The sequence below is a fragment of the Sciurus carolinensis genome, chromosome 3, assembly GCF_902686445.1.
Source record: "Sciurus carolinensis chromosome 3, mSciCar1.2, whole genome shotgun sequence".
In the NCBI taxonomy this organism is placed as follows: Eukaryota; Metazoa; Chordata; class Mammalia; order Rodentia; family Sciuridae; genus Sciurus; species Sciurus carolinensis.
In genome coordinates, this window is record NC_062215.1 from 121,140,303 (window position 1) to 121,153,880 (window position 13,578).

The 13,578-nt window shown below is 33.6% G+C and overlaps 1 protein-coding gene across 4 annotated transcripts in view; it reads left to right on the forward strand.

The window, feature by feature from the left end:
• The window catches only part of Dcaf17 (DDB1 and CUL4 associated factor 17), a 42,893-nt gene extending 38,921 nt beyond the window's left edge, over positions 1-3,972 (forward strand). For all 4 annotated transcript variants that reach the window (XM_047545661.1, XM_047545664.1, XM_047545663.1 and 1 more), the window contains one exon: positions 176-3,972. In XM_047545661.1, coding sequence (XP_047401617.1) covers positions 176-316 — 141 coding nt within the window. In that variant the 3' untranslated portion in view covers positions 317-3,972. The remainder of the gene's footprint in view (positions 1-175) is intronic.
• The last annotated feature ends 9,606 nt before the right edge of the window (positions 3,973-13,578 follow it).

Here is a 13,578-nt window from a genome sequence, read left to right on the forward strand (position 1 = left end):
TTTTCATTTTCTATATTTTGTACAGTGTTTTCTTTTTTATTAGTAATCTGTATATCCACAAACAATTAAAAATAAATGTTTTTGCCTCTACATGTATATTTGATGATCCCTAGTGACACAACAATGAGTATCATTCTATGAAAATGAGATTCCATAAGACTGTTTTTTATTACAGACATACAGCCATGAAGTCTACTTCGACAGAGACTTGGTGCTACACATAGAACAGAAACCAAACAGGGTCTTCAGCTGCTATGTTTACCAGATGGTATGTGACCCTGGAGAAGAAGAAGAAATCCTAAACAGAAGTTGTTAAAAGGAGTGAGATAATTGTAACTTATGAAACTTTTACCCCAACAACCCAGCAGCTGACTCCAGTCCTCCTTTATTATCTGCATGGCACATTCTGCAGTATTTTCCAAAAAAGGTTTTGAGTTGACTGTGTATGATGAAAGCTTTTGCCATAGAAGGTACTGAGGACTTGATTTTATGTAAAGTTTTGTGTTTTTTTTAAGAATGTTGTCCCAAGAAGTCTAGCTTTTTTGGACTTTTAGCTAGGTGCTGATGGAAATATAAAATGCTGAAAGCAGAAAAGGACAGGTTAATTCCAGTTGGTATGGAGAGTGTCATTGATATGGAGCTGTTTAATACAGTTCTTAAAGGATGGTATGGAATTGTGATTGGTAAGGATAGGAAAGAGACAAAATAGATACGTATCATAGATACAGAAAAAATTCTATTTGTACCAAATTTTGCTTGAGGATAAGAAATGGGATGTATAATATGAAAACATACTTTTGAGCCAAAATTGTGGCATCAGAGATTTTAAAACTCATATATATGTATATAGGATTTTGTATTTGTATACAGTATCAAGGATTGATTCCCAAATTACTTTTCTTCCATGGTTTTATTCTCTTGGCTTGATGTCCCATTGAGTGTTTATGCTTGTATTGTAGACTAATATAAAAGATTCCAAGGAAACCTTAATGAAATTTTATCTGATATGTAGTCTTTTTAACTCAACACATCTAAGGATGCTCTCAGTTCACCATTCTATTTATTTAGTAAATCTAACCATTTTGTTGAGGCAATATTTTCATACCTATGCAAGAATATAAAAGTACCCCAGCTTGCACCAATTGAGTTCCCTGGAGAAGAGTTGATAAAAGTTCCAGGGAAAATTTTTCCTAATGTGGGAATTACCTGATGAGCCAAAGAAAGTTTGGCTGTCTTAATACTTAAACTCCAATAATCATTCCTCATACTATTAAATAAAGGCTTAACTAAGCCTTTATATAGGAGGAAATGTTTCTTTATGCTTCCTGAGAAATGCAGTTGCCTGCAGCCCACATATTCAACACTTTTCTTTGATTCAGCCTCAAAAGAATAGTGGGGGGAAAAAAAAGAAGAAGAAGAAAACATTTGTAAAAAATCATTGCTGATTCAAGCTTAAGATTAAAATATGAAATTTTAGCTTGGATGATTTACATTAAAATCCTTCAGTTTGGTCTCATTCCCATATTAAGAATGATGTGAATTCTATTCCATTTCTGCCCTTCAAAGTTTGCAAATAGATTTCAGACTTACAAGCAATAGGACTAACAAAGTGTTGGCTGTTCCAAAAGTTAAGAAATTGGTAGTAGGGTCTGTAACTTTAAAAGAAATAAAGGAAATAAACCTAAAACTGTCCATGTAATTAAAAAAAAGAAAGAAAGAAAGAAAGTTAGGTTGAGTAGCCCCTATCTGATGCTTAAGTGTTTTAGAATTCCAGTTTTTTCCAATTTGAGAATATTTGCATGTACATAATGAGGTCTTGGCAATGGGACCCAAGTCTAAATATGAAATACTTTTATGTTTCATATACACCTTATACACACACCCTGACAGTAATTTTATACAGTATTTCTAGTGTGCCTACATTTTGTGTCCTAAAACATGAGATCAGGTGTTGAATTTTCAATTTGTGGCATCATGTCAGTGACCAAAAAGTTTCAGATTTTGGACTTTGAATTTTCAGATTAGGGATGCTTAACCTCTACTGACATGTTAGAATAAGCTGAAATATTTATACGTGGGCTAAAAATAAATTTTTCTGAATCTGATCCTATGTATAATAACCATTTGGGAAAGTAGAAATGATTACCTCACAAGCAAGATGATAAAATTATCTTCGTGTGTTAAATTATAATACTTATTATCTACTAATTGAAAAATCTATTCTCTTTTTGTGCATACTTAATAAATACTGTTTAATATCTCTTAAGCTTTCAGAGATTTTATAGATATTATGATGATTACAAAGCAGTTAAATAGTTACAGTGTGCTAGATCTTGCCCCAAATTTTCAGACACTAGCCACATCTAAGCAATCCTGCATAATAAATTTACATCTTGAAAAACAAGTCTGGTAAGAGGAGCACAATACCAGAGAAAAGAAAGAAAGCATTGCTGTGTGCACTGCAGAGCAGGTGCAGTGCTGTATAACAGCAGTGTTTGCTCTCCATTTCTAGAGAATTTCAAAACAGGGTGTCTTTAGACTTCAGTTCTGGCAGAGATTTTTTTTTTAAGGTAGCTTTTGAGTTTCTCTTCTTTTAATTCATCACCAACTTTTGGTGAAATGATAGAAAGGGATTTATCTACCCAAAAAGGCATCTGCGATGCTTGACATTTTTAGTGGGGTCAGAAGTAGGATAGAAACAGACCACTAAAAAATTTCTAATATATCATCACTGTTGAAATCTGACTAGACCAGGGTCCAGATGCCATACAGACCAGGCAGGAAATACACCTAGTGTGAAAGACAGTAGGGAGTTGTGGGCAGTATAACAAACAAGAGAGCTAAGTCCCAACTAAAAGGGTAAGCTGCAACTACTTAGTTTCAGCCAGTTGTAACAATATGTAAGAATGTAAACTGTATGATTGATAAAGAGTGCCAAATGTCTGGGGATATAGTGCAACAGTAGAGTATACACAGCAGGTGCAAGGGTGCTGGGTTCAATCCTCAGAACTGCAAAAGAAAAGATACTGAAAACAACAAAGAATGTGGTAAAATAACATAGTACAAATAACAAGAGACAGTACTATATGCTTTCCCAAAGGTATGGGCTTCCCATCACTCCAGTATCGTGCACCTTCTCATTCAGATAGATTCAACCTATCAGGAGATTTTGCTATTCACTTGTGGGTGGTAGGGGATCATACTTAATATCCTCCTGTCCCACCTTGACTCCCCCTTCCACCTGTTTTAGTAACTCTGGCTATGTGCCCATCTACTTAACAGGTGCTAGTAACAGGAACAAAACATTATGGGTAAAATTTCTGAGTGTTTAATAACAAGACCCAGTGAAGTAGGTTGCTTTTCAGCAAGTACAGACATTAAACTAAAAAGAGTACGTTTCTGCATTTCACTCCTTGATCTGAGTTTCTGTATTTTCACACTGTCAATGCAGCAAGCTTATTTTTCTTTGACTTTCTACATTATTTCTTTCAACTCTGGGAGAAAACAAAACAAATCCTATTCAGTTACTCTTTGAACTGACAAATGAATAGAGGATGTTATTCTATTTAAACAAATTAAGGCACTCAACAGTATTCTACAAATTGAATGTTTTGTATCTTATATGCACACTTACTTTTTTATAACAAACTTAATTTTATTACTTCCTATCTACCATTTGTTAAAACACACATGTACAATGGTTGTATTGTTTGATATTCAAAATAGTCATATGTTATAAATTATCATCTTTCCCTTTTATACATATAAGGGAAAAAAGAAGCTTATATAAGGTAATTTGCTCAAGTTCCTAAACTAATAAATGCAGAGATGGGAAACACATCTTGTTTGATAAACTTATGCCAATTTTCTCCAAAGCTCTCAAAAAGTAATGGGTGTTATTTTAGCCTATATGTGGTGTAACATACTGATAATCATAATGGGTACAAAGGAAAGTGTTTAGTGGGTTTTTTTGTGGGGTTTTTTTTTTTTTTTTTTTTTTTTTTTTGTTGTTGTGGTTTTTTTTTAGTACTGGGGATTGAACCCAGAGGTACTTTTACTACTGAGCTACATCCCCAGTCCATGTTTATTTTGCTGAGGGCCTCACTAAGTTGCTGAGGCTTGCCTTGAAGTTGCCGTTCTCCTGGCTCAGCCTCCCAGGTCACTGGGATTACAGGTGTGTGCCACCATGCCCAGCATCCATGTTTTAAAGGATGATTAAATATCCAAATTTTGGACAAATTTGGATAAGACAGTTCGTGGTTCTTCATTCAGTAGTTAGAAGATGTTTAAAAATGGTACTCATTTTGATACTCAGTTATACTCATTGCAGTGACAATAAACATCAATAATTACTTTTAATGTAATTTGACTTTCACTTTTTAAAAATTTTTAGTTGTAGATGGACATAATACCTTTATTTTATATATTTATTTTTATGTGGTGCTGAGGATTGAACCCAGTGCATCACATTTGCTAGGCAAGTGCTCTACCACTGAGCCACAACCCCAGCCCCACAATGTTTCTTCTCTTACCTTCAGTAATATATATGTTTCTTCTCTTCTTTAACCTTGTTTATATATGTATCATCTACCTTTTAGGATCCTTTAAAAAATTCAGAAGCTAATGTTTGGTTCCTGTGCTGCAATAGAATCTATGTCTTACAGAAAGAATATTTACTTTAAGCAAAGGATATATATGAAAAACATAAAACCAACTAATGACTTTTCCCCATCATTTTAATATGAAAATTTTGAATATATAATAAAGTTGAAAGAACTTTATAGTGAATAACCAAACACCAACCACATGGATTTGACATTTTACTCGTTTTACTATTTACCTGTCTAGCTTTCTTTTCAGTTCATTTCAAAATAAATTGCATATGTAAGCATACTACCCAATACATTAGCATGTTTATGATTGTTTACTATTTATTTTTAATTTTTTAATTTAAAATTTACATGCAGTAAATGCACAAATCTTCAGTGTAAATTTCCTGAGTTTTTTGCAACTGCATAATCTAAACCTTTTTCAAAATTGAGACCATTGAAATCATCCAAAAAGTTTCCTACTGCCCCTGCCCAGGCCATCTCCATCCCACCACCTCACCATCATGTGCGACTACTTTTCTGATTCTTTTGTATCCTGTGTTAGATTTTCTTGCCCTAAAACTTCCTAAGACTTCTTTCACCCATCATAATGCTTTTGAGCTTTTGAGATTTATTCATGTTGTATGTTTATATTGCTACACCATTTCTGCTTTTGTTTGTTTGCTTTTACTATTAGGAATAAAACTGCTATAGACATTCTTGTAACATATTTTTCTGTGAATGTCTTTCTCTTGGATAAATTTCTTGGGATAGAATTTTTGTGTCCTCTGGTAGGTGTATGTTTAGTTTAATAAGAAACTGCCAATGGGGGGTGGGAGGGGTTAGTGTTAGGGTTAGAGTTAGGGTTAGGGAGGGGGGCAAGAATAGAGGAAGGAAGGACTGTATAGAGGGAAAAGAGGGGTGGGAGGGGTGGGGGGGAAGGGAAAAAAATAACAATGAATCAAACAACATTACCCTATGTAAATTTATGATTACACAAATGGTATGCCTTTACGCCATGTACAAACAGAGAAACATCATGTATCCCATTTGTTTACAATAAAAAAAAAAAAAAAAGAAAAAGAAACTGCCAAACCTTCTTCCAAAGGAGTATCTCATTTCACTTGCCTCAAACGCTGTAGGAGACTTCCTGTTATTTTCTATTTTACTTAACATTCATGGTTGATAGTCTTTCTTAACATTTATGATAGACATGTTATCACTTCTAATTGATACTCAGATTGTTTCTATAACCTTATGAATGGTATTTGACCTCTTTATTCTTTTCACACTGCACCTTGAGGAACTACTGAAAATATTCTTTGTGATAATGGTTAAAATAACCCACAACTCAGGCTGGGGTTGTAGCTCAGTGGTAGAGCGCTTGCCTAGCAAGTGAGGCACTGGGTTCGATTCTCAGCACCACGTATAAAGAAAAAAAGGTCCATCAACAACTAAAAAAAATTTATTAAAAAAGAATAAATATTAAAAGATAACCCACAACTCACCTTGAATTACTCTTTATCAAACATGATATTGTTCACCACAAAATGTAACATTAGAAAATATTGGGTTCTAAGGCTACATATTAGACAATTCCATTTGATTCCTGAAGCCAAAGTGGCACTTACAGAGAAAGGAGACTATATAAATCAGTGTAAGAAAAGTAGGAAATCACTTTTTTCTTTAAAGATTATGTGTCTGTTATTTATAAATCATGTGAATTTTTTCTCTAATATGAAAGCGTATTAAATAAGCTTTATGCTTTTTCCACTAACTATCGTGTTCTAGGCTATATATGTTGTGATACTAGATAATATATTTATGTTTTAGAACTATTAAAAAATTTAGAAACTTATTTTTCTTTTATTCTCCTTGAGTTCTCTAAAATTTGTCCCAAAGTGTGCAGGTCCAGTCCCTTTCCTCATGGTCACTTAAACCCTATCTGGGGGCCTGGAAATCTCTGCCTCCTATATAGACCCTCTAAAAAATACCATACATAGGTACTAGGATCTCATGTAGAATCCCATGAAATTAATAAACAATAGCAATGAAAGGGAGGTTTCAGATCAGAAAAAGCTTGAAAAATTTGTCTGATAATTCTGTTTAATGCCTTGTTTTCATGAATGTTGGTGTCTTTGTCTTTTTTCCCCTAGTGCTAGGGATTGAACCCAGGACCTCATGCATGCTAAGGCATACACTGTACCACTAGGCTACACCCTTACCCCTTAATATGATTCTTTATTAGAGGCAACACTGAATTTGACTTTCAGAAAGAATTTTGGATAAATACTAATTTATTTTCTCAATTAAAATAGCCAACTTTGAAAAAGCAATAAATCCAATAAATGTCAGCATATAAAATCAAACTATAATTTAGAATTATCAGATTTTTAAATTTTCATAACATTTATTTAAATAAAATTGATGTACAATAAACTGGACATATTTAAAGTAATTTGGTAAATTTTGCCCTTTGTATACCCATGAAACCATCATCACAATGAAGATGATGAAGATAACCATTACTCCAAAATGTTCTTGCTCCTTTTTAATCCCTCCCTTGAACCATTCTCACCCCTTTTCCCAAGGCAACCTCTCATCTGTTTCTGTCACTTGAAATGAATTTGCATTTTCTATAATTATATGTAAATGGATCATTTAATTAAGTACTCTTTTCTAGCTTCTTTCAGTATGGTTATTTTGAAATTCATCTGTATTGCATGTATCCTTAGTTCATTTTTTCCATATTTTTATTGGTATGTTATAATTGTACATAACATGGGATTTGTTGTTAAATATTTGTACATGCACATGAATAACAATATAATTTGGCCAATATCATTCTGTATATTTTCTCTTTCCCTCCCACCTCCCTCTCCCTGGCACCTTTCCTCTATTCAGTCTCCCTTCAGTTTTCATTAATTCCCTCCCCAACCTTTCATTTCTTCTCTAGCTTCCATGTGAGAAAAAAACATGACCCTTGACTTTTCAGTTTGGCTTATTTCACTTAATGTTCTCAAGTTTCAACCATTTTCCTGTTATTTTTCCTTAAGGCTGAATAAAACTTCATTGTATATATACATATACATCACATTTTCTTTAGTGGTTCATCTATTGGCATCTAGGCTGTTTCCAAAATTGGGCTATTGTGGATATGCGTGTATCACTGTAATATGCAGACTTTAATTATTTAAGTAGGGAGGAGTCATATGGTAGCTGGGTCATATGTAGTTTCATTCCGTCAGTCTTTTGAGGAACCTCTATACCAATTTCCATAGCGGTTATACTAATTCATAATCCTATGAACGCTGTAAAAGTGTTTCTTTTCTCCATATCCTCTCCAGCATTTATTGTTTATATTCTTTTTTTTTTTATTTTTTACAGACTGCATTTTAATTCATTGTACACAAATGGGTACATCATTTCGTTTCTGTGGTTGTACACAATGTAGATTCATACCATTTGTGTAATCATACATGAACATAGGGTAATGATGTCTGTCTCATTCCACCATTTTTCATACCCCCTCTCTCATTTTCCCTCTAATCTAAAGTTCCTCCATTCTTCTCTCACCTCCCCACCCCCATTATATATCGTCATCCACTTATCAGGGAAAACATTCGACCTTTGGTTTTTTGGGGATTGGTTTATTTCACTTAGCATGATATTCTCCAATTCCATCCATTTATCTGCAAATGCCATAATACTCTTCTTATTTATGGCTGAATAATATGCCATTATACTACAGTTTCTTTATCCATTTATCTGTTGAAGGGCATCTAGGTTGGTTCTACAATCTAGCTATTGTGAATTGAGCTGCTATAAACATTGATGTGGCTGCATTACTGTAGTATGCTAATTTTAAGGACTTAGGAATTAGACCAGAGACCCTGTACCAAATAGAAGACAAAATAGGCCCAAATCTTCATGTTGGCTTAGGATCAGACTTCCTTAACAAGACTCCCAGAGCACAAGAAATCAAAGCAAGAATCAATAAATGAGATGGACTCAAACTAAAAAACTTTCTCAGCAAAGAATAAAATCAATAATGTGAAAAGAGAGCCTACAGAGTAGAAGAAAATCTTTTCCACATGCACTTCAGATAGAGCACTTATCTCCAAAATTTATAAAGAACTTACAAAACTTTACACCAAAAATACAAAGAACCCAATCAATAAATGGGCCAAGGAACTGGACAGATACTTTACAGAAGAAGACATACAGGTGATTGATAAATACATGAAAAAGTGTTCAACATCTCTAAGAATTAGAGAAATACAAATTAAAACAATTAGAAAGGCTATGATTAAGAACACAAACAATAATAGATGTTGGCGAGGATGTGGGGGAAAAGGCACACTTACATTGCTGGTAGAGTTGCAAATTGGTGCAGCCACTCTGGAAAGCAGTGTGGAGAATCCTCAGAAAACTTGGAATGACCCACCTTTTGACCCAGTTATCCCATTCCTCAGTTTATACCCAAGGATATATTGTTTATATTCTTGATGTCTAACATTCTAACTGGAGCGAGACAAAATCTCATTGTAGTTTTGATTGTTTTAATTTACATTTCCCTAATTGATCATCGTTTTGAGCATTTTTTCACGTATTTGTTTGCTATTTGTATTTCTAGTTCTGATTAGTGTCTGTTCATCTAGTACAATTCAGCTAGATCCATCTGATCCTGGGTTTTTCCTTGTTGGAAAGCTTTTTATTACTGCTTCCATGTCATTTGCAGTTATTGGTCTGTTCAGGTTTTCTGTGTCCTCTGATTCAATTTTGGCAAGTTGGATGTATCTAGAAATGTATCCATTTCTTCTAGGTTTTCCAATTTATTGTAATATAATATGTTTTCAAAATAGTACCTTATGATTCTCTGGATTTATTGGATGTCTGTAGATATCCTTTTTTATCTCTAATTTTATTCATTTGGGTCTTTGGGTTAGTTTGATTAAGAATTTACAAATCTTGTTTATCTTTTCAAAGAACTAACTCTTCATTCCATTGATCCTTTGTAATTTTTTTTCTCAATTTCATTGATTTTGGCTCTGATCTTAATTATTTCCTTCATTCTACTGGTTTGGTGATTGTTTCTTGTTTTTCAAGGAACCTGAGAAGCATCGTTACATTGTTAATTTGCAATCTTTCTGTTTTTCCTGTGTAGGCACTCATAGCTATGGACTTTCCTCTTGGGACTGTATTCATAATGTCCCAGAGGTTTTGGTATGTTGTATCACTATTCTCATTTGATTCTAAGAATTTTTAAATTTCCCCCCTGATTTCTTCTAAAACCAATTCATCATTTTAAAATTGCACAATCTCCTTGTGTTTATTTAGTTTCTGTAGAGTTTTTTGGTTGTTGATCTCTAATTTGATTCCATTATGATTCCAGAGGTGCAAGGAATTATATCAGTTTTTTTGTATTTGATGAGTTGCTTTGTAGCCTAAAATATGGTTCTATGAACTGCTGAGAAGAATTATATTCAGCTTTTGTTGTTGAATAATATTTTATAGATGTCTATTAAGTTCTTTTGATTTATAATATTTTTCAGGTCCAAAGAGTCTTTACTGAGTTTATGTCTGGACGACTGATTTATTTGTGAGAGAGATGTATTAAAATCACCCAGTTTTATTGTATTTGTGTCTTATCAGATTCAAGTAGTGTCTGTTTTATGTAATTAAGTCCACCAATGTTTGAGGCATACATATATACTATCATTATATCTCCTTGTTGAATTGTTCCCTTTACCAGTATGAAGTGACCTTCTTTGTCTCTTCTGATTAATTTTGGTTTTATGTCTGCTTTGTCACATCTGAGAGTAGCTACTTCTGCTTGTTTTCAGACTTCAGTTTACTTTCAGAATGTTTTTGCCTGTAAGGAGCATCTCTTGCAAACAGCATTTAGTTGGGTCTTATTTTTTAATACTTCCTGTTAACCTGTGTCTTTTAATTGGAGAGTTGAGACCATTTACATTCTGTGTTACTGTAGAGATGTTTATTATGTTTCTTGCCATTTTGACTTATATCTAATGTTTAATTTGGTCCTGTTTCTCATTTGCTTAACTACTCTTCTAATTGGATTTATCCACTTGTGATCTCTGAGGTTTGTTTTTTATTTCTTCTGTGTGAAGTATTTATTTTCTGTAACACTAGCTTAGCAGTCATGAATTCTTTTAATTTCTGCTTATCTCAGAAAGTTATTATTTCTCCTTCAATCCTAAACAGTAGCTTTGCTGGCTATAGCAATCTTGGTATACAGTTATTTTCTTTCAGGACTTGGAATACTTCATTCCAAGCCCTCCTGGATTTTTGAGTTTGTGCAGTGAAGTCAGAAGTAAGTCTGATTGGCTTGCCTCTAATGTGATCTGGCATTTTTCTCTTGAGGCTTTTATGGATTCTATCCTTATTCTGTGTGTTAGGTAATTTAATTATAATGTGTCATAGAGGTCTAGTGTTGTGGCCCAGTGGCAGAGCACTTGCCTAGCATGTGTGAGATATTGGGTTCAAGTCCCAACACCACATATAAATAAATGAATAAGATAAAGGTCTATCAACATCTAAAAAGTATTTTTAAAAAAATGTCATAGAAAGTTTATTTTTTGATCTTGTCTATTTGGAGTTCTAAATGTTTTCTGTATTTGAATGTCCATCTCATTCTCAGGATTTGGAAATTTTTGTTTTTGTTTTCCCACTGAAGTTATCCATGCTGTTTGCCTGCATCTCACAATACTCTTTAATTTTCATGAATCTTAAATTTGATCTCTTAATGTTGTCCTAGAGTTCTTGTATGTTCTGCTCATAGTTACTTATTTTATTTTCTTTAATATTATTTGAATGTTCAAACTTGGCAACTTTGTTTTCAAGCTCTAAGATTGTCTTCAGCCTGGTCTACTTTATTAGACTTTTTTTTAAATTATATATATTTTTAGTTGTTGATGACTTTTATTTTACTCATTTGTTCATTTATTTATATGTGGTGTTGAGAATCGAAACCAGTGCCTCACACAGGCCAGGCAAGTGCTCTACTGCTGAGCCACAACCCCACCTATTAGAGACTTTTAACTGAACACTTTTATTTGATTTATTGTGTCTTTGGTTTCCAATATATCTGTTTCATTCTTTTTCTTTTTAATTTTTTTGGTAGTTGTGTATGGACACCATGACTTTATTTGTTTTATTTTTATGCAGTGCTAAGAATCAAACCCAGTGCCTCACACATGCTAGGTAAGCGCTCTGCCACCAAACTACAGCCCCAGCCCTGATTTGTTCTTTTTCAGTATCTCTATCTCTTCATTAAATTTCTCATCTGAATTACCTATAGATAATATCATACTTCATGGGGAAAGACTGAATGTTACTCCCTTTGCATTGTACATCTGTATACAAAAAAAAACCTCTGATTCATAACTTGTAACATAAGAAAATTAAAAATTGGATCATAGTGAAACCTAAAACTATAAAATCTCTAAGAGAAAACTGGAGAAAGTCTTTGCAATGTTGTATCAGACCTCAATATTTCATCTCTGGCCCTAGTGGCATTTGGGCTTGTAATACTTTGTGGTGGGGGGCTATCTTGTGTACTACAGGATGTTTAGCAGCACCCTCAGTTCTCTATCCTCTAGATACCAGTAGTATCACAATTGTGACATCCAAAAATGTCCCTGGACATTGCCAAAGACTCCCTTAGATGCAAAATCACCCTCAGTTGAGAACTACTACTTTAGGCACAGTGTTCTTGGATATAATAACTGAAGAATGATCTGTTAAAAAAAAAAAAGATATACTGAGTTTTATCAAGATTCAGAACTTCTTTTCTTCAAAAGACTGTTAAGGATATTGGAAAATGTATGCAGAGGGAATGCAGAAGACATACATAGCAAGTGATGGTTATAAAGAAAGAGGAGAAGAAAAATTTTTAAAAACAGGAGAAAGAATAAGAGAATTTGTAATGGGAGAAGAAAGGAGAAAAAGAAACTAACCAATACAAAACAAAAATAAACCAAAAGCCCTAACCCTCAAAAGACAAGGAAAAATAACTATCATAAAAAATGCTAAAAATGAGAAAAAAAGAAATATGTATGTTTATGTTTTCATACATATAGGTATGGGTGTGTGTGTGTGTGTGTGTGTGTATCCACAAACCAATCAGCACAGCAAGAACACCAAAAGAAAAAAAGAAGATTCTTAATGTAAAATGAAAGAATTTTCTCAAAAGAGATGACAAGAATGGATGGTCACTGCCTATGCGTGACTGTCCTCCTTTCTATTTCTTTGTTTTGCCAAAATGTTCATTTGCATGTCCAGCTGACACCTGCATCTGGACAGCACAACTGTACCACCTTATCTCCCTAGACATCTCCATCTTTCAAACCGTTGTCTTCTAGCTTGGGTAGGACCAGGGAATGCATGTTGCTGTTCTTCACTTCCAGTGTGAGGATTCATGCTATCTGCTCCTTTCCTGTGTTTCTAGTTCTTGAGCTTCTAAGAGTTTGCTAACTAATTTTAATAACTTCTTTTCAAGTATAGTTGATTTTCTTCCTGTTGATATTTTTCATTTTATATATCTACACATTTTGAACACTTTTTATCTTCTATAGCACTTGTTCATATTTATAGAAAACAGGTAAAATTTCATAAACCAGATCCAAATGGCAAGAATCTTAAAAGATTAAAATTATTTTCTTCCCAGGACTTAAAACATACTTTGAGGAGTTCTGAGCATGTTGCCAGCCTCTCCCTGTCTTATCTCATTCCAGCAGTTTCATATATTAAATAATATCTAAAGTATAAAAATCAGTTAATATCTCCTGTGATCTCAGTCACTACTTCGAACTCATTTTAGTTCAACAAGGTTTGAAAACTTGGATCCCTAGGGAAGTGATAAAACTTATTTAACTAAATTTATAAAGACACATCAATGAAAATACTCATTCAGAACATTACCTGACCAGGTAATATGCATCCATAAAGAAGTCTCTCAAATCTG